The following is a 21,915-nucleotide window of genomic DNA, read 5'->3' on the forward strand; positions in this document are numbered from 1 at the left end:
ACGCACATGTGCACACAAGCACACACACACACACACAAACACAACTTCGGGGAAAACTATAAAGGGCTCCTTTGCTTTGATCTAGAAACACAAGAGAGCCGACAGTATGGCAGGAAGGGGGCAAGGCAAAGTCAAGACATCTTGAATCTAGTCTCAGCTACACTAACGCACTACTGAGCCTCTTGGAACCTCAGTCTCCTTCTCCGTGAAGAGGTGAACGGTCTCCATGGCAGGAGAGAGAGTACTGACGCTGTAATATATGTCCAGGGATTCACCACTTCCTGGTGTTAATTTATGACTTGGGCTCCTATTGTTTTCTGTTCCTTTGAAGGCAAAGGAAAGGACCTGTTTTCTCAAAGAGGTATTCTGAGGCGAGGTATAACGTTCTCAACTGTTATGACGGTCTGGAGCGGAAAAGAAGTATATAAGAATAACAATAAGAATAGCAATCCTTCCTGGGTGTGTCCAATTTACATGGCTGTTCTCAGGATCAACGAAGTTAATACATGTGGAAGCACTTGGAAAGGTATAAATTTGAATACAAACATAAAGAATTAAAATGATTACTATAGCGGAAAATCATATCCAGACTAGACTGAGTTGCTAAATTAGATGGGCAGTTGTCAGAATCCCACAAGTCCTGTGATCACCGAGCTTGTGGTCACGTTGATGCTCCTGAACAGGAGGCAGAGCAGCCAGGATGCAGCCCGGCCCTCCAGGCTGGCAGACAGTTAATCACAGGGGATCCCAGCACGGGCGCGGCTGCTTGATAATTGATACCCAGATTGAGGAGAGGTGACTTAGCAGAGCAAGTAGCACCTCCATGCGCGAGAAAGAGCACAGGTTTTAGAGTAAACCAACCTGCTTCAAATCCTTACTCTGCCATCACCAGGTGGGGGACCTGGAAAGAGTGACCAAACCTCCCTGAGTCTCAGGTTCCCCAACCGTTCACAGGGTTACGACATCAGCATCATGACCTTGATGATCGAAGTAAACGAGATGATGTATGGAAGGCACTGACACAGGGTGGGCACACGCTACGTTCTCGGTGTAAGGCAGCAGCGTTATTATCTAGTACCTCTGACGGACCCAGGGGTAGGGGCCGGTGGGGGCCATCTCCCTCCTCCTCAGCAGGCATTTAGACTCAGAGGGTGTGTGACGGAGTCCCCTTTTGGGTGCACCCACTGCCTCATACCACGAGATCATCCTTCCTCAATTCTGAGACCATGAGACTTGCACGGAGCGAGGAGGACCCTGAAGCAAGAGCACATGAGCATTCCTGCTTCTCAAAAAGGGGGAGAGTTGCCCACTAATATCCACTCACACCAACCTGGGTTTCAGAAAACCTTAAAGGGAGGCTATGCCTTGTGCTCATCCCTTCCCTCCCACCCAACTCCCCACTCCAACCTGGTGCCCAGAAAGAAGCTGGGAGCCCTGGAACTTCCCACAGCCCCAGTCACTACAGAGAAGCTCCATCTAAGATGAGGACACGGGTACCAAGCTTGGGACTTAGTCACTGAAAGACCTCATTCCAGCAGGACCATGGCTGTGACACCTACAGGATGAAGCAGAGCAAGAGGCAAAGGGACATTCACACCATCCAACATCCTATCACGCTGATTTGTCTACCTCCTTCCAGCAGAAGGTCATCTTCATCAAGGAAGGGACTTTTATCTGTTTTTGTTGACTTCTGTGTCCCAAGTGCCAGACACATGTCCAGCCTACACTGGGGGACCCATCAACATGTATTGCATGAACCTCTGAGAATGTCCTGCTTACCTGGTTTCATTTTTCATTCTCCAGCCATCCCGACACTTGTGAAACCAGAGCTCTTGGCCAGGGGATATGCGGGTGTTCTCAAGATCTTCTGCACAAAAAGTCAATCTAGGAGGAAAAAGAAACCACTGATATAGCCAAAACTCTAGGGGTAGGTGCATGGCTGTGCACCAGTCGTATGGTGCTCTCTGGACCTGAGGCAGATGGAATAAGGAGAAAAGAGAAGCTTTTATCATGTGACCCCTGACTCAAGACCCTTCAGAACTCCCCACTGCTGCTACAAGCACACTAAAAGCGTCTCACTTTGATGTCTCCCATGATTCAGCTCATGCAGACTTTAATCACACCCCTTCCACCTTCTTCCTTCTGTCTATCCAAAAGCCTGCCTGCCTACCAAGGCATATCCTCTCTGAAGCCTCCCTGATTGCCCGAGACCTTATTAATCTAACCCTCCATTGACCTTCCAATTTCATAAATAGGCACATCCTTATATAAATGTTGCTTTTGTTATTGTCATTACTTCTCATGGCACAGAGTTAACAATGAAAGCTTTAGCTCATTTTAACAAATTATATCTTGCCTTGAATAGCTTGTGGATTCTTGCATCCATGGTGGACTATAAACTCCTTGAACGGAGGAACTCCAGGTCCCTCCAGCATGGTGTCCAGAAATACCCATTGACAAGCGTAACTGGAACTCAGCTGTGAGTTAATATCAAAGATTCAAGAAGTAGACAACCAAGATCACAGGAAGAATCAGTGATCTAATAATCGTTCCAACTGTAACTTACAGCCCAACCATGTGGGCTGCCCCAGCCTCAGTAGTGTGTGGACAGCATGACCTCATGACCAATAGACATGTGGTACACCTGATCGTGATGCTTACCAGCGGGACAAAAGCCAAATTCCCAACAGCTTTCAGAACCTTCGCCAGGAAGCCCAAACAGCCCATAAACACCCACAACACTCACAATCAGGAAATACAAATGAAAACAACAGTCGGGGACCAATTCACACTCAACGGAATAGCAAGAATGGCCACCAAAGGCAGGTGAGGAGGAGGGGAAAAGGAAGCTCTTACTCTGTGGATAAGATTAAAAATTGGTCCAACCACTTTGGAGAGGGATTTAATAATATCCAGTCCAGTTGGAGAATACATACACTATAACCCAGTGATTCAACATGCCCCAAAGAAGCCCTTACACACGTACACAAGGAAAATGTCCCAGGATGTTCATCTCAGCACTATTTGTAACTGCAGAAATGTAGCAACAACTTAAATATTCAGCAGAACAATGGTGAAACTATTGTTTGTGCAATGGCAGTTTACATACAGGAGTTGAATGTGAATAGACCAGATCTGTATGCATTGGATAAATCTCATAAGCTATGTTAAATGGAGAAAAGCAACTTTTAAAGGAATATGTCCACTCACGTAAACTTCAGAAGCAACCAAAACATTTCTATAGGTTGTTTATGGATACAAACAGAAGTATGGAAAGTATAAAAATCATGAAGAGGAAAACACACTGACATTAGTTAATGTTGGAAGATCAGTACATTTGGTTTGAAAGGGGAGGAGTCGGACAGGGGAGGGGCACAAAGGGGCTTCGGCTTTATCTATAATGTTTTACTGTTTAAAATCTTATATCTGAAACCAATATGAAAATGGTTTACATTTATTAAGTCTCAGTGGTTTATTAAGTTTGAAATATTTTATAAAAATGATCATCTTTCTGCTACCACACACCTTTCTGGTACAGGCTGCACTTATATGCACCGACAGAAGGAAAAAGACACGCAATTATCTAGATCACAGCCTTCATACTAACAGCTCCCCTCAGCTGGCACCCACCCCTGCCACATACACACCGGTGCACAGGTCTTTCGACCAGAATCACTCAGACAAGCAACCTAAGCCTCCACCCCCTGCGTGGCCAAGCTGCACCATAGGTGGTGGATGGAAACGGGACGCATGAGGAACTGTAATGGAGAAAATACCAGAAGAGATAGAAAGAAGGTGGAGGCTTCTTCCCACCATCCCAAGGCTGGCAGTGACGTCCCGGAGGTCTGCTGAAGGATTTGGCCAAGGAAACCCTCCTCTCTTGACAAAGGTCTTCCTGGCTGCTCCGGGAGTCAAGCCGCGTTTTAGCGGCTGATTTAGGGGTGGATTTTTTGCATTAGGCTTGGTTAACAGACGTGGGGAAACTGCTAGCTGGCGTGGCACAGAGGAATCTGTTACTTGACGTTAGCGCCCCACGCATGTCCTTGAGTCAGAGCCTCCCAAGGAGAGGTATAATGCTCTGAAAACTGGATGCAAGGGAAGCCAGGACTCCCACAGACCTCATCCATGCAGGCTCCCTAAACTGGATAGTCTGGTTTGCTCTGGACTGGAGCAAGCAAAGGCTTTTGGTTGCACGGACCCCAGAGCAAACAAATTAACAAGGCAGCACTCCTAAAGAGCCCTGTCCAGGAGAAGCCCTCTTCCTCCGGGCCAGCACAGGGCTTGGCAAATGGAACAAGGGCTGGATTCCAGCCCCCGCTTGCCCGCCCCTCTCAGCCCAGGGCCTGTGATCAGGGTACAAGCTGCACAACACTTGACAGAGGCCTTGGTCTGGAGTTCAGTTCTCCTCGCAAAGGGTTTGCAGTTTTGCCCATGTACTCTGGATACGGAAAGATGGAAGCTGTGCGCTTAGCAAAGGAAAGGACGCTGCAGAGACGCACGCCTTCTGCTGACCACGGACCCAGAACAGGGAAAGGGTCGCGAGGCACTTACTTCCTCTGGGTTTCCCCGGACTTGACGCGGATGCGTCTGATATTCAGCTCTTGCTCGGACCTGCGGGGCTGAGACAGGTAGCTGCGAAGCTCTTTCCACAGGTTGTACCAGGACTGAGAAGTCCTCTCCCAGGTGAGTCTGATCTTCAGGAGGTCTCCCAAGTCCTCCTCGGTGTAGACCAGGAAGGTGTTGGTGGCATTCAGCCCGATCTGCTCCACTCTGCAAGGGGAGAGGGAAGCTGGTCTCAGTCCCCCCCGCCACCTGGAAAACTGCAGCACCGTGGGGGTTGACGCAGTGGCAGCACCTGCCCCACTCGGATGGGAGAGAAATGCACAAGACGTCCCCCCTACGTTCTCCACGTCCCACCAGCAGGACCGGGATGAAAACTCAGCTGTGGTCCACATGAGCAGAGAGATAATATTGCCCACCGCACCCCAAACCATTCCTGAGCATCTCCCCATTCATGCTACTTCCTGGGGGGACAAGACCAGGAAAGAACAGAAATGAGAAAGTGCAAAGAAGTCACACCCCCACTCGACAGCGCCTCCTCCTCTCAGCCCACAGGCATCCATCTCCCTGGGAATTCTCAGCCCTTCCTGCCTGTCCCTCTCACGTGGCACTTGGGGGAGCCTGTCTCACCCCATGTGCGTGCATGAGTGTGTACGTACAAGCCTGTTCCTCCCGCTAGAACCCCAGCCCTGAGAGTGAGTATTCTGATGACGTTACTTTGCAAGCCCAGCATTACTCAGCGTGGCGCTTTGCACCTTACAAGTGCTCAACGTATACAGATCACTGTGTGCCCCTCCCACAGATAATTAGAAACATGCCAGGGATGATGTTTATCAAGTTCCAAATTTCCTAAAGCCTCAGGAATCAGGCGTTCTCTGAAATGAAACAGCAGTTTCTGCCCAGCTGATCCAGCAGATTCTCACGCTGCTGATTCATCCCAGGAGCTGCCCTTCCAGAAACGTTCTGAGTCAAGGGCTAGGTGGAGAGCGTGAAGCAGGAGATGAACCACACAGCTCCTCCCTGGCACGCAGACGAGCTCCCCTGCACTTGTTCACCTGGCACACAGAGAGCTCCTGCGCTCTCTCTCCTTTTCAAACCAATTCGTTCTCTGTCCTGAACTCGGCAAAGGAAACCCGTGACTTACATTTCCAAAGGCAGAATCTGGGAGTCTGCATTGGTGCCATAAATGGTGACATAAAAGGTGGGCTCAATTTCTCCCGTGTTCTTGTAGCTGAAGACATGGATTTTCATCTGATAATGGTAAACTGCAGAGACAGCAGAACAAAGACATTTGTGAGCCTTGCTTGTCATCTTAGGGCACCCTGACCCAAACTGAGTCACCCAGCACAGTGAGTTTTTAGGGACTCTCATCCTTTGGGTCCAGCCCATCCTCTAGCCTCCCTTTGATCTCATTCTGTCCAATGGCATAAAAGGTCACTGCAGTATAGAAGAAGGAGCCCTGAACTTTGGGTTTGGGAGACCTTTGAGGGATGCTGACCTAGGTACTTTCTAGCTGTGTGACCTTGAATTAAGGACCAAGGTATTAACTTCTTGAGCCTCAAATTCCACCCACAATACCCACAAAACCTTACGGTTTTATAACATGCTATAAAAATGAGAGATATCATTTGGATCCACTGTTAGTCCTATCACAGATTATTCTGATGATCAAATGAGAAAACAAATATGAAACAGCGTTGAAAAGCTAAATGCAAGATAGAAACTTAAGATAGCGATAGTGTGATCATAGAGTGGTGATTCACATCACAAAAGGAGTCCCCATCATTTATTTTTAAAGATTTACTTTCCTAGGCACACACAATTTAATGTGATTTGCAGTTATTTGATTTAACTGCAGGAATGTGCCCATCTACAATGTGGTATTTAGAAGGAGGAAAAAGGTCCTTCCGCAGGGCAATGCAGGTTTGGATGAAGGTTACCTCTGAAAGGCATGCCTGCCCGGGTTTTTAGGTACATTTTGCTGTTCCTCTTGTTCCTCATTTTCTTGGCATTGTAGCCAATGCTATTACAACGGTTCTTCCGGCAACTGAGGCAGATCCCCTTTTTGAAGCGGTTGGAGTCCGTGCACTGGAACGCGAAGCTCGGCTTGTCCTGATTCACCAGGGAGTCGACGAAGAGGTGGACTGCCCGCTCGTGCTCGCATCTCACCACCTCTGCAATTGCTGTGGGAGAGAGAGACGGAGACCATCAGGCTGAGCAGCTTCTCGGTGATCTGCCCACTCCATCAGTAAGTACTGTACACTTCATCAGAAATAACTGCTTTTCATGTCGCTGTTAGTATGCTTGTTTGTGTCATTCTTTTCTTTCTTTTTTGCGGTGCATGGGCCTCTCACTGTTGTGGCCTCTCCCGTTGCAGAGCACAGGCTCCGGACACGTAGGCTCAGCGGCCGTGGCCCACAGGCACAGCCACTCCGCAGCATGAGGGATCTTCCCGGACTGGGGCACGAACCCGCGTCCCCTGCATCGGCAGGCAGACTCTCAACCACTGCGCCACCAGGGAAGCCCGTCTGTGTCATTCTTAATGCATGCCCAGTGATATACTGTCTTTAGAACTGAAAGCCAGTCCTGCCACCGGACTGCTTACCCTCCAGGTGGGAAGACAGCACTGATACACATGAAGCAATAAAGAGCAAGAGAATGCATAGCACAGGCACTAAACGGGGTGATGGAGACCAGCTGTGCAGTAAGAGTCACTAAGTCCCGATACAGTCATGCCGGGCTTCCGTGGTGGCGCAGTGGTTGAGAGTCCGTCTGCCGATGCGGGGACACGGGTTCGTGCCCCGGTCTGGGAAGATCCCACATGCTGCGGAGCGGCTGGGCCCGTGAGCCATGGCCGCTGAGCCTGCGCGTCCGGAGCCTGTGCTCCGCGACGGGAGAGGCCGCAGCGGTGAGAGGCCCGTGTACCGCAAAATAAATAATAATAATAAGGAACTCACTTCCATATGCAATTGACCCCAAGACATCGTTGAGTCCACAGCCCGGCTGGAAGTCACCTCCGTTGGGGTAGATGTCAATGTGACCCACAGGCCTCTGAATCCCGATGCTCAAGCCAAAGGAGCGCGTGTAGGTGTGCAGGACATCCACGAAGTCTGCATCGTCAGGGGACAGCCTCCTGTGGATGTCAACCCCTTCAAACATGGGCCCAGCGGGATCCAAACCTACAGCAGAAGGCGGAGCCAAGACCAGCTGTGTCAGGTGCGCTAAGGCAGTGAGTCCTGACGGATAGCTAAGTCGGCAAGTGTAAAATGAAGACATCCCCACCCTGGGAATCCTAAAGGGTGTGGTGCCTGCTGCAGAGGAACGTATGCTTTCTTCTGAAGACTTCACCTGTCCTGACAACTCAGCTGACTCAGTAAATTGGCCACGAGGTTCAAGTGACACGTGGATCTGAGGAACCGTGCACTGTCAGAACTGAAGCAGTTCTAGAGGCTTCCCTGGTGGCACAGTGGTTAAGAATCCACCTGCGAGTGCAAGGAACACAGGTTCGATCCCTGGGCTGAGAAGATCCCACATGCCACGGAGCAACAAAGCCTGTGCGCCACAACTACTGAGCCTGTGCTCTAGAGCCTATGTGCCACAACTACTGAGCCCGTGTGCCACAGCTACCGAAGCCTGCATGCCTAGAGCCCGTGCTCCGAAACAAGAGAAGCCACCGCAATGAGAAGCCTGTGCACCACAACGAAGAGTAGCCCCCGCTCACAAAACTAGAGAATGCCTGCGCGCAGCAACGAAGACCCAATGCAGCCAAAAATTAATTAATTAATTAATTAAAAAGAAAAAAGAAGAACTGAAGCAGTTCTAGAAAGAACTTGGGCTGGCTGAAACTAAGCCATTCATTCCATTTATTCTGCCACTAGGAGCCTTCCACAGTCTTAATTTTAGCAGAATTTTGACAGAATAACTAAGCTACCTACATCTTCAAGAGGGAAGACTCAGTCTCCCCAAACTGAGCTATTTGTATTTGGACTTACACTTCCCCTTCCTTTAGTTATGAATCGGGCCCAGGAGTGGAATGGCAAAGGGGAGTACACCAGGCACACTGAGCAGCCGTATCTCAAGCCTCCAGAATTCCTCTCTTTTGCAGCCACAAGGAGAAAACCTTTTGTCTGCAAACTTTCTGTATCAAACAAACAGCACTGCAGAGAGCACTGGTTCTCACATTTGAAACAGCACAAATATCTCTGGGGAGCTTCTTACAAATTTGGATTCCACCGTGTAGCTATGAAAAACCCTGGGAGGACGCACAAGCCCCAGGTCACCTGTGTGTATGTGTGTCGGGGGAGAAGGCAGGGTAGGCAACTGCAAAGATAGTGGCAGCAACAGAGACACTTTCACCATCTTGTATAATAGTTTGGGAACCACATGAGTGTAAAACCATTCAAAATCGAATTTGCAAAGCATAAAATGCAGATTCCCTGACCCCCAAGAGATTCTGATTGGTAGGTCTGGTGTAGAGCCCAGAAATAGAGGTTTATTCCCCAGCTGATCCTAAAAATAAGTGGTCTGTGGACCAGATTTTGGAAAAACTTCTCCATGCTTCAGCAGCATTTCGAAAATGAAATCTGAATGTCTTGATTCATACAGTCCTTGTGCAATATTAAGGAGTAAGGGCTTGTCAAGGTAATACTAGCTACTATTACCAAGCTTAAGTAATTATGGGAGCTGGATTCGTCCCAACCTAGAGCCCTACAGACACAGAGAGAGGACCTGGAGAAAGTTAAGAAAAGATTATGTTCAGCAGAGGAAGGGGGTTTATTTAGTCTAGAACAGTGGTTCTCAACTAGGAAGGATTTTGCTCCCAAGGGGACACTTGGCAACCTCTGAGGCATTTTTAGTTGTCACAATTGGCGAAGAGGGAGAAAAGAAGCTGCTAGCATCTAGGGAGTAGAGGCCAGGGATGCTGATAAACATCGTGCAATGCACAGGTCAGCTCCCACACAAGCATTATCTGGCCCCAAATATGAACAGTTACTGAGGCTGAGAAACCTGGATCTAGAAACACCAAAGTAGAGAGGAGGTATGACCAAGAACAGAGCTGTGAAAGCAGCAGGTGAGTAACAGAACAGTGTTTCCCAGACCCCAGTGCAGTGGAACAAGGGAGCACATCGTGAGGCTTGAGGGGGGTCATTTTAGGATAAACAAAAGGTAGAACTGTTGTCCAGAGCGGACAGTAAACCTGTGGAACTCGCTACCCATGAGAACTGGTAATGATTAACACTCTGAAGTTGAGAAAAATGTATGAATGACAGAGGCAGAAAGGGAGCCCAGGCTGCCTGGGGGCTCATCTCTAGCCCAGGACCCAAAAGAAAGATGGCACAAAAACAGTGGCCTCCCGGAATAGCCCTCGATGACTCTTTTTAGGGACTGAACGGACGCAGTACTGACACAGGTGGCCTCTCCCTGCCTCTCACCATGTCCTCTGGAGAAAAAAAAAAAAAAGAAAGAAGAGGAACATTCTGCTTTGCAGCCAATAAGAGAGGGGCTCTTGTATCGGTGAACAAAAGTCTCCACCAGACAGTCAGTGCCATGGAAACCAAGCTGGGCTGGAGGAATGCAGGCGGCTGACGGGGCTTCTGGAAAGGCCGGCTGGCAGGCAGAGCTTTCACCTCCCCAGACTGACCCCGCCTGACACGTAGCTAGGGCCCACCGACTCTGGGGAAAAGTTTCACAATTTACTTCTTAACTAGGAATGGGAGGGTGAACGCATCCCCTCCAAAAAAAAAAAGATGATGGAGAACCACCTCTTCTTCCATTCAGTCAGACTCCCCTCAAAGTGTTCTGTCCAGCAAATGGAATATACACATGCATGCACACGCACACACCCTGTCGTGCACATGCGTACACACAGGAAAACCTCCACCTTCTGGCCTGGCAGGGCAGAGTCTGCTGCTGCATCTCTCCCACCAGGAGAGCGGCAGCATTATGCAGTGGTGAGGTGTAGGCTCTGGAATCCGATGGCCTGCCCGGGTTTGAATCCCAGCTCTGCTACTCAGGGTGTGAGATATCATTAAAGTACACACTGAGTCCTATTTTCCCCATCTGTAAAACGAAGCCCAAGGACCCTTTTGCCTGGACGCTACGTGGCTTACATATGGCATAAAATACCTGTCACACATTGAGTGCTTGACATTAGGTAGCATCTAGCCCACAGCCTGCAGGGTGGACACTTAGTTCACATCTCTTGCATGAATGAACAGATCTGCTTGCTTATTTATTTGTAACTAACAAGACACAAGGTCAATTAGAAATATATGACCTCTTCCCTAATATGTCACGGAATTCCCTCAGAAGCCTAAGAGGATAAAACTTTAGCAAACCTCAGTCCACAGCTCTCTGGTCCAAGCAAGACTGGGGTTCAGGTACCTCCTGCAGGTCCAGGCTAAGGACCCCTGCTGGCCTCTGTACAGCGGCGTCACTGGCCTCTGCCCCACACGAGCTGCAGTCTCTGGTCCTCTTACCAGTCAGGACCACCTGGTTCCCAGACCCATGGGAAGTCTGAGGGGAGAGGAGAGGGCACAGGCCTCTCCCCTCAGACATGCACGGCAGCATGCGTCAGGTCAGCCAGATACCCTCTGAGGTGCTGCCTGGCAACTGGACAGAGGCCACTCCTTCCTGTTATGTTCACCCCGGTCCCCTGCTCCACAGAGAGGCCGCAGAGAAGGGGCTGTGCTCAGGACATGCCGGCCCCAATGCTCTACGCAGACAGCCCAGAGCACTGATTAGCATTCTGCCAGCAAAGCCCGCATCTCAGCTTCTCCCACCCAGACAGGCAGGGGAAAAGAACTGGAACTCTCCTACTAGCCCCATCTCATTTCAGATTTAGAAAGAGGAAGAGGGAGGATCTGCAGCTTGCCTTTGTTGCCAAGGACACTGGCCCTGGTGCTCTGGCAGGGGCCTTGTGTGTGCTGCAGTTTGAGCACAGCTGGCCGAGCTCTGCAACACCTTGCCTCTTGCTGGGGGCTAGGAGGAGGTGCTCAGCCAATAGAACTCTGAGGGTCTTGAGGCCCAACGGCTTTGCTCCGGCGATGGGTTAATGAGCGGTCATGTGTGGCCACGTTGCCCGTTAGACAGTTCAGGCCCCGCATCTTGATAACCAAAAGTAAAGCTCTCAAGCTATGCTGAATCAAACAGTTGGATCTAAAGGACTGTGTGTGTGTGCTCATTAGACTTAAGCCCAGGGGCAATGATTTAAGCAGGGCTAAACCTCACAAATGTATATATTTTTAAATCTGCCCCACTGGCTTGTTGCTGAAACCAGAAACTCTACCTCTACTAAATCATTCTCTAGCTAAGGACTCCCTTCTATCCGAACCCTGTTTTTCAAACAAAAACATTACCAGGAAGGAAATGATTAACTCTTTCCTTCTGGGTGGCCAGTTAGGCCCTTAGTATGTTGGAGGTGAGGGAGAAGCTGGGAGGGAAAACAATTAAAAGAATGCTAGCAGGGGGATAAAAATTCAGGGCAACAAATTTGCCATTAAGGACTTCCCTGGTGGCACAGTGGTTAAGAATCCACCTGTCAATGCAGGGAACTCAGGTTTGAGCCCTGGTCCGGGGAGATTCCACATGCCGCAGAGCAACCAAGCCCATGCACCACAGCTACTGAGCTCACATGCTGCAACTACTGAAGCCCGCGCACCTAGAGCCCGTGCTCTGCAACAAGAGAAGCCACTGCAATGAGAAGCCCGTGCACCGCAACGAAGAGTAGCCCCCACTCGCCGCAACTAGAGAAAGCCCACGTGCAGCAACGAAGACCCAAGGCGGCCAAAAATTAATTAATTTTAAAATAAATGTATAATTTTAAAAAAAATTTGCCATTAATTTTCTCCTAGAGGAGAGTATGTTTTCTGAGAGGGCCCCCAAATGGGGAAGAGAATCCTTTCCACTTTTCACTATCATTCAATGATTTAAATCAAACTCTCATATCAAAAGGTCACCAATTATTTGCCAAGGGGAAGGGGGCGAGGGAAGGATTGGGAATTTGGGATTAGCAATTGCAAACTATTATATATAGGATGCATAAACAACAAGGTCCTATTGTATAGCACAGTGAACTGTATTCAATATCCCGTGATAAACCACAATGGAAAAGAATAGGAAAAGAATATATATATGTATAACTGAATCACTTTGCTGTATAGCAGAAATTAACAAAACATTGTAAATCAACTACACTTCAATAAAATTTTTTTAAAAAAGGTCACCAATTCTGCCTATGGAATGTATATCTCTCCAAATAAACTTGCTTTCACTTAAAAAAAAAAAAAGCTCACTAACATGGAAAATTCAAATTTCTATCGACTACCTGGGTACCAATATCAGACAGAAAGGTCTCTCTAACTACAACACTTAACCACTCATTCTAAACAGATAATTATCACTAATAAATATGCCAACTAAACATGGGAAAGAGGTTGTTAGTGGATGAAATAGAAACCAGAGGCAGAATTCAAACCACAGCCCATCTCTCATTCCTTTCCCTTGAGGTCCTGGCATTACCATGGGCAGAGACTAGAAGTGAGCACCAGAGGCTTACAGGCCTGGGCTCCACCCCAGGTCTGCCCCTGAGTCTTAGCTCTTTGCCCCTGGGTGCTTCCTCACCTGTTGCACTAGACCTGGTTTTCAAACCGTGCTCCCTGGTGCTCTGGGACCCGGAAATTCCTCCAGAAAAGGGGGAGGCTCAAATAACAAGGTTAACACTACTTGCAAATACCCAGCTTTGACCAGAACACACCTTCTATCTGTTTCATACATTGGGGACCTGCACAGGTTCAATTTGAAAAAAGGGCTCTGAGACTTTTGGACATTTGAAAAGCCCTGGATTAGATGTTCTCCAGGTTTCTTCCAAGGCTAACCCTCTACATCTCACTCCTGCTGCCTCTTAGGGAGCACTCTGGTTCAGGAAAGCCTGGTGGGCAGAGCAGCTGAGGGAGCTCCAGGATCAGCCATGAGTGAAGGGGAGCAACACTTACCCGTGATTCTGCCCACCGTGCCTTTCACGAAGTTGCCGGCATACCCGGCCACGTGAGCTCCAAGGCTGTAGCCGATCAAGTGAACATCCCCGAGAGAAAAATCCTCCTTCCCCTGCAGGAAGTCACAGAGGTGTGTGAATGAAGAGTGTGGTCCTGAGCCCCAAGGCCACCAACAATTCAACAAGTCAATCACGTTGGGGAGACGCGGGAGGGGGGAGGGGGGTGGCAGTGTGGAGCTCAAAGCCACCGGGCTCACTGGAGACTAAGTGCCAGCCACAACCTGCAGCAGGGTGACCACTGCCCACCTTCTTATGCCCCCGAGCTGCCGACCTCCTCATCCCAAACCTGCCTGGGACCCCAGAGTTGAAGCATCAGACCCTCACAGGGCACTCAGCAGTGGGGGTGGGGAGGTGGTGATTTGACCCCATGGCTCAGGAATCAAGCTCGGCAAAACAACCCAGGTAGGGCTTTCCTGGTGGCGCAGTGGTTGAGAGTCCACCTGCCGATGCAGGGGACACGGGTTCGTGCCCTGGTCCGGGAAGATCCCACATGCCGCGGAGCGGCTGGGCCCGTGAGCCATGGCCGCTGAGCCTGCGCATCCGGAGCCTGTGCTCCGCAACGGGAGTGGCCACACCAGTGAGAGGTCCACGTACCGCAAAAAAAAAACAACAACCCAGGTAGAGGACTGAGGACTGTTCAAGACTCCTGACCAGAATTCTGCCAAAATTATTCAGATTCCATTGGCTTCTAAAAGGAAGCTCAGGCTGTAATTACCCAGGTAATAGGGTCACTTAGCCAGTTTATCAGCCATTGTACCCCTGCCTCCCGTTAAGTCCACTGAGTTCAGGTAAATCATTAACCTATAAAAAGTAAATTTAAGACCTCAAGATCTGTTTTCCACATTTTATGCAAGGCACTAAGCTACATTGGTTTGAACCAACCCTCCGTACCCTCAGCCCAGCCACCCTTAAGAGGCCAGAGCAGACTTCAGTAGGTATTTAAGATTACAAGCTGATCCTGGCTTCTGAAGGCATCAGCAATTAATGAACCAAAAGGCAAATTTTCTTCCCTCAAGTAAAGTAAAAGGAAAAATCCAGAAATGTGTCAATAATTAGAAAGCTTTCTAAAAGTCCCAGCTTCCAAATGCTTCAAGCAATACTTAATTCCGTAAAAAATTGGAAGCTCAAAGATATTCTCAGACTCCTGAAGTTCACTAAAACTGACCTGTCTGACCTGTATTTTTTTTTACAGTCTTAGAATTTTTTTAATAAATTTATTTATTTTATTTTTATTTATTTTTGGCTTCGTTGGGTCTTTGTTGCTGCGTGCGGGCTTTCTCTAGTTGTGGCGAGAGGGGTCTACTCTTCGTTGCAGTGTGTGGGCTTCTCATCGCGGTGGCTTCTCTTGTGGTGGAGCACGGGCTATAGGTGCATGGGCTTCAGTAGTTGTGGCCCACGGGCTTAATTGCTCCATGGCATGTGGGATCTTCCCGGACCAGAGCTCAAACCTGTGTCCCCTGAATTGGCAGGCAGATTCTTAACCACTGTGCCACCAGGGAAGCCCCTGACCTATATTTCTCAAAAGGGTTCAGGGTCCTGCTCATAAAAGGAGATGACTCCCTTTGGTCCCGTTACCTGCAGCCAGTTGAGCATCCTGGCGATGCTGTGTCCCACCTCCCTTGTATTATTGACTGCGTCTATGTAAAGCTGGTGAGCCAGCGGAAGCCAGTCCACCACCACGACGTTGGCTCCTTTCTCTCTTGTCTGCAGGGCTGACACGAGTTTGTACAGCCAGCTTTCAAACATGCCGCTCATCTGCAGAGAAAACAGGGCTTTTAAAAGAATTCTTCTTCTGGGTTTCAGAAATCCTAATGAATATGGAATTCAGTTCCACGACCTTCTCCCCAGCCACTTCCGGAACCTTCACATTGGCTACCCAGGCATCAAGCACTTGCACATGAGCCGGGCCAGCCACAGGCAGGATTGCTACATGGGAGATTGTCTTCCATTGCGCTTGACATCTCCAGTTTTTCCCATCAAAGATGTCAGAGCTGGTGTCCTCTGCTGCTGCCCCACTGACCGACAGGCCCCCTATGAGATATAAGTTGGTGGATGCTGGTCTGAGGTTAACCCAAGTCCCTGTCACAGTCAGGCCAGTAAGTGGCCTGGTCCATCATTCAAAGGCAGCTGAGGGGTTGCCCTGGAGAATTAGTTTCTTTCTCAGAGATGCAGGGAGATTCTGTCTCTTAGGCAAATGCAGAGTTAACAAATGACCCCTTCCCACAAGCCATCTCTGCCATCCTTCTTGACCCCAGAGTAGGGAAGATCTGTCCCTGGAATCCCAAATCAGAACTCAGAACACACTTTCCCACAGAAACAAAGTGTAAATGGTGACTAGGTCCAGCTGTAAACCCATCCACAAGTACGTTATTAGATAAACAAATTTTCTGTGCCTGGCCTGGGAACCCTAACGCCATTTACAATCTTGCTTCTATGGGAAACTGCTGTTCCAAGTTCCAAACAGATTATAAAAGAACTTTCTGGAATGCAACCCGTTTGTAAGTTGCAGGCAGTTTGTACTTGCATTTTGACAAGGGGCCTTATAAAGGTTCAAATGCATAATTCTAATCATAGGCTGTGGGGTGAGGATGGATGGCAGGCCCTTAATCATCCCTTCAGTTACATTAGGTAGGTAGGTGCCTACATACCACCCACCCCCACCAGGCCTGACCCCAACAGTTGGTGATAGACCTAAACACCCAGAAAGCATGTAACGGATATGAATTTCTCATCATTAAGAGGAGGAATGTCCCCTCCCAATTAGCCCAGGCAGAAACCTGCTCACTTAATAGTGCCATTTTCCTACAGACTGCCATTAGATGAATGAATAAACCCCTCGCTGGTCAAAAGCTTCTGAGGCTGAGTGTTAAAGCCCTTTTTTGTTGAAGTTCGTCATGGGCTTTTCAATGTGAATTGCTCAGCTAGGTCATATAAAGACTCCAGTGCCTTTAAACGGAGCCATCTCTATGCAAACAGGAGGGCACCATGCCAACCAGGGCCAGCCAGCCAGGCCAGCTGCCTCCTCACAGACTCTCTGAGCCAGTCAAGCTGCTTCCGTTCAGCTCAGCTCTTACGGAGGGATGGCCCCCGCGACGCAGTGGTTGACCAATGTAATTAAGCATAAATAGAGGGCCCCTTAAGAGCCAGTGGAGCTGGGCTGCTGCCCTCCGGAGAGCCACTTTCTGAAAGCCCGCTGTGTGCCAGTGTTAAATACCGCCCTGCTGGAGTCCAGATTGCCCCCTTAGCAAAGTGCCCATTACATTCTTCACAGCTGTCTGAAGTACAAGCAGCCCACAAGAAAAGAGGGGGAGACAGAGTGGAATCTGGAAGCACCAGTATTCTTTCTAATTGACCAAAACAAAGGAAACCAAATCTCCCGGAAAGCTGTAGAGCTCCCTCCCCCAGAGGCTCACCGTCCATCCATGAATGATGAAGAAGGTTTTGGCTGTCATGTTAAAGCCACAGTCTTCTAAGGGCTGGTTGTGGTCAAAGGAGAGGTAGCATCCTTCATGCTCTGGGTCCTCAGAGGTGCGGAGGTTAAATCTCACAGGGGGTTTGGCAGCAGCCGGTACAACCCTGGATTTGTTGAGCTCATCTGGGGAGAAATAACAGAGCAAGGGTATAACTAGCAAGCCTGGGTGGTGAGAGATCTAGGGTCTAGTTCTAATTCACTCTTGAGCAAATTACTTAACCCCACTGGGTTTCAGTTTTTACATCTGCTGAATGTTTCCTCCTCACCTCCCAGAAGAGTTGCGAAGATGTTATAAAAGGGACATCTCACCAATATTTGAGTATTAATGAGTCACTAGGATCAATGACTGTGAATCTGAAATAAGTCTCTCTTGCTTTTCTTTCTTCTTCCCCATCCAAACGAGTTCTCTTTCCTTCCCTCAAGTTATTAGTTTCAGAGTATGGGTCCTTAATTCTTTTCCTGAAATGCTTGGGACCAGTTGAGTTTCAGAATTCAGAAATTCTCAGATTTTAGAAAGGTATTATGCCATATATATATACATATATATATTATATATTATTATATAACACCCCCAGCAGGGTCTGGGACATTCCCGTTCATCAAATGCACCAATAATATTTCTGCAGGGAAATACATAACTACTCACACTCGAGGGAAAAAAAAAAAAAAAGATTCTAAATATCCTCTTATCGGTTCAGGTCAGTTTTTGCTGCCAAATGAGTAAGAGTTCAGGTCAGGTAAGGCCAGTTCTTGCTGCCAAACAAGTTACCAAACAAATTTTTCAATTTTCAAAGATTTTGGATTTTGGAATCGGAGGTAAGGAGCTGTTGACCTCTTGTGCAATGGGCTTCCCTAATGCTCTCATCTCGATTTCAACACTTGCTCCAAAGATCTCATGCATCCTCAGTGCTCCTTGCAGTACCAGACATGTGCCAGACAGTCTTCTAGTTTGTTGAATAAATTAAATAAGTTGTTGAAGCCATGGAGAAGCTCATAAGCGCGGCAAAACCTCTTTTTTCAGCTCCACTGCACACACACTGCCATCTAGGAGATGGCCCTGCTACAAAACACAGCCCATGTCACCGATGGTCCCTGCGGCCTTTTAACACTACGTACTGTCATCACCGCACTATTTCAGAAGGTCCTAAATGAGCCTCATCTAGCATTCTTCCAACCATCCAGGATACCATCCCTTGATAACAGGCTAGGAAAGTAGAAAATCAAACTGTCCGGTCACCCAGAAATCAGGTGAAAAGGTACCAAATGACCATCCCAGGAGCTTCATTTATCCCAGAGTTAAAAAACAAATGGAGTCATGGAATGAGAGACCAGAGTGGTGGACAGGCTGGTGGTGAAGCGGACAAGGGGGAGGACAGCTAGGCACCAGATGTAAAAAGGGTAAGGTTCCAGAAAATGCGACTAAATATGCACGAGCAGAACTTTGTCACTAAAGTAATGAACAAAAGCCCCAACTGACAGAAATTTGAACCACGGACATAACTCATTCAATATCTCCCAATTTCCACCCACATAGCCACTCACAGAGACCAGGTGGGAAGTCCAGGAGAAAAGGAAAGTGAGTCTGCTGGCTTCCTGCCACCGACTTGTGGATAAACTCACAAACTGACGTAAAAGGTTTACCTTAGCAGCTGGCTCTCTCTGACACCACAGTTCTCTAGCTCATTTCTACTACTTCCAGCCTGAGTCACTTCAGCCTCTGGAACTTCATAATCGTCCTTCATCCGGATGTCCTCAGGCTCATTCTCTTACCTCCTTCAGCTCCTTGCTCAGGGGTTAGCTCCTCAGGGATGGAAGCCTGGTCCCAGGCTAACACTGCACCACCTTCTCCCACCAGCCCTCTGTACTTTCCTCCTCTGCTTTATTTTTTTCCATAACACTGAGCACTATTTATATATTTTAATTAGTTGACTAGCTGTTTTCCCACCACTGAAATGTAAGATCCATGGGGGTAGGGGTTTACACCCATTCTGTTCACTGCTCTATCCCTCACTCCGAGAAGCATGCCTGGCAAATAAATACTGTTTTGAATGAATGAAATGGCCCCCAAATACTCAGAATCGCAGAACATAGAAGTTGGAAGGAATGTTAGCACTTTACAGGAGAGGAGCTAGAGATGCAGCCTACCCTGGTTCAACTGCACTAGAGTTGGGAACATGTTAAATAAAACAAGTTTTTTCCATTCGTTCCAATTAACCTCCTGCATGCACATAAGCAACAATGGACCAACATCATTTGACCCAACCTCAGCAGAATAGTAGAAAATGAAATAATAGTGTGTGGTTCAGAGGTTCCCCGCTCTCCTCTGCTTAACTAATTGACTTGGTACTCCAGCTGGGTGACCCTACCCTCGCCCCTCGGGGCAGGTCCCTCCAGTAGAAAAGACTGCCACGCAGAACTCAGAAGAAAAGCTGGCAGCTGGAAGGAGGAGGAGGACGGAGAGGTAGAAGAGGAAGAGCAAGGGCTGGAAAGACTTGGGGAAGAGGAGGCCGGCAACCTGGGGAATAAGCCCAGCAGCTTCTCTGCACAAATTACTCACCTAATACTCCCGGCAAGCACTACTCAAACCAGAGCCAGCTACCCTGATACCTTAACTTTCAAGACACCTACACCGAGATTAAAAGGAAGGGCACCAGGTGATAGAGCTCTAACAACCTTCTTGCCTCGAAAACCCCAGGTTCAAAGAGGAGGACAAGGTAAAACAGCTGCTGGCAGCCAACTCTGCTGACTGGACAGCACCGAGAGGAGAACCGTATAACGACAAAGGGGCGGGGCGAGAGCGAGCGCGGGAGAGCCTGCGGCCTCTTGGACGCCTGGCCGGGGCTGTCCTCGTCGGAAGCGCCGAGGAACAAGTGATCTCCAAGGCTGATTAGGAGGACCCAATGGACAGCGCAGGGGGTAAGGAAGAAGAACGTCGCAGGATCGAGGAAGAAGGGTGGGCAAGACAGAGGGGAACTGGCACAGAAAAGAAGTTGTGGGGTGTTAATAAAAACAAGGACACGTTACCTTGCAGCCGACCCTCTGGACCAAGGGTTGCGGGACCTCCCGCGGCAAAGCAACAGTAAGCGCTCCAGAGGCAGAGAAGACCAGAGTTTCTCATCCTTCCCGGCCACATCCCCTTCCCCCAAACGGGACTTTTAGAAAGACCACAAAAAAAAAAAAAAAAAAAAAAAAAAAAAGAGCCGCCTCTCGATGTTTCCAGCAGTCCGAGCCCGTAAGACCCGAAGTGGGAAGGCTTCTCTCGACAAGAGAGAGTGGTGGCCTTAGACAGCTGCAGGTGGAGAAGGTGGAAAATGAAAACTTTGCTAAACTGAGCCACGGGGTGGTGAGGGGAGTGCGAAGATGCTCCAACCAGAACCAGATCTGCCCTCACCCGTGCCGTTCGCCCGGGAAGCCAGGGCTCGCCACTGTCACACGGCGAGCTCTCCGGCGAGGTAGTTTTTTAAACTATTGGAGTCATCTGACCCATCGCCAGATGGTGATTTGCATAATTTATTCCCGTCCCCGGACTCTGATTGGTCACACCTTCTCTGACGCTCGAACCAAAGACTCCCCAAAGTTTGAATGAAAGCGCCGCACACCCACCGCGTGGACACTCTGCACGCGCCGCCTTGTCTCCTCCCCAGTCAGCTTCGCGGGCAGCCGCGCTCTCGCCACCCCACTTTTTCCTAGTGTCCACTCCCGGACCCTAGATTCTCCGGTCGCCCCTGCAGCCCCAGGAGGGTCCTTGCCCCAAAGCCCTGTTCCCGCCGCGCTTTCGATCGCTGGAGAAGGAAGGTTGTCCTCTCCAAGGCGCAAAGCCATCCCCGCGCCCGAAATGATCTCTCCTCGCCCCAGGCCAAGGGTACGGATGGAGGAAAGCCACCTGGTCACCCTGTGGTCCTTCTTTTCTCCCTTTCCTCCTGCGCTCCTGCCTAGCGAGGCCCGCGACAGGTGCAGACGGCGTGATCAGACAATAACCCGGCAGAGCGGAGGGGCTGCGGGCTGTGGCCTGGGCATCAGGATCGCTCAGACCCCTCTCGGAGTCCTCGCTCAGCCACTAGCTGCAAAACTCGCGGCAAGCCACCCAACTTCTCCAAGGCCTTTCCTTCGTCCCCAGTACGCGGGCGGTAACAGTTCCTGTCGCTTAGGGATGTTGGGGAAATTTAAAAACCTACTATAGTACAGCGCTCAGTGCGGCGCCTGCCGCGTGGTAGGCACTCTCACACCTGCGGGTGGAGGACTAGAGGGATGCCAGGCGACACTCCCCAAAGGAAACAGTAAGCCAGGCTTGGGGATCTCGGGCGCGTAACCAGCGCCGAGAGTCGGCTGACGCGCGCAACTACTTATTGAGAGGAATTAGGCAGCTTCTTCCTCTCCCTCCTCCTTTATTGCGCGTGTCCCTGCTCCTCCCACAGGTGCCGGCTCCATCTCCGCCCGGGGGACCCCGGGACCGAGGGCGGCGAGCCCCCCGACCTTGGCGGGGAGCCCGGGGCGCTAGGCCGGCAGCGGCCGGGACAGCCCTCAGGAACGCCGAGGAGGTGGGAGAGATACAAAGCGCCTCGGCGGGGCCGAGCACCGTCATCCCGCCTCCTTCCAGCCAGAACTGGCTCTCCCAGACTACACCTTTGACTGGGCGTAACCCCGCCGTCGCCAGAACCGGTCCCGCTCCTACCTGGGGAGGAAAACGGCCCGAGCAGCCCCGCGCCCCTTCCTCCCTGGTGTCGGGGGGCCCCTCCTGGAAGATCTGTGTGAGGAAACCAGTCTGGAGGAGCAGGTCCTGTTCCAACCTATCCTCGTTACTTTTGTTACTCCAGCTGCCCAGCAAAGCATG

The 21,915-nt window shown here is 49.7% G+C and overlaps 1 protein-coding gene across 1 annotated transcript; it reads right to left on the reverse strand.

The window, feature by feature from the left end:
* Positions 1 to 1,509: 1,509 nt before the first annotated feature.
* LIPG (lipase G, endothelial type) lies at positions 1,510 to 20,202 on the reverse strand. Its single transcript, XM_065889422.1, has 10 exons — positions 20,109 to 20,202; positions 17,026 to 17,207; positions 15,188 to 15,367; positions 13,554 to 13,665; positions 7,518 to 7,739; positions 6,501 to 6,743; positions 5,705 to 5,825; positions 4,552 to 4,770; positions 1,780 to 1,884; positions 1,510 to 1,555 (listed from the first exon to the last, which is right to left on the reverse strand). Exons 1-10 carry the CDS (start codon positions 20,200 to 20,202, stop codon positions 1,510 to 1,512), a joined length of 1,524 nt encoding a protein of 507 aa, XP_065745494.1.
* Between the last annotated feature and the right edge of the window lie 1,713 nt (positions 20,203 to 21,915).

The sequence above is a fragment of the Phocoena phocoena genome, chromosome 13 (genome assembly GCF_963924675.1).
Source record: "Phocoena phocoena chromosome 13, mPhoPho1.1, whole genome shotgun sequence".
Taxonomy (NCBI): Eukaryota; Metazoa; Chordata; class Mammalia; order Artiodactyla; family Phocoenidae; genus Phocoena; species Phocoena phocoena.

Bases quoted from the DNA above. Each gene is read 5' to 3' on its own strand.
- LIPG (XM_065889422.1), bottom strand. From the start codon at position 20,202: ATGAGAAACTCTGGTCTTCTCTGCCTCTGGAGCGCTTACTGTTGCTTT. The intron at 15,368-17,025 runs GTGAGCCTCTGG...TTTTCTCTGCAG, and splicing joins TCATCATTCATGGATGGACG to ATGAGCGGCATGTTTGAAAG. The intron at 13,666-15,187 runs GTAACGGGACCA...GACTTCCTGCAG, and splicing joins GGATGCTCAACTGGCTGCAG to GGGAAGGAGGATTTTTCTCT.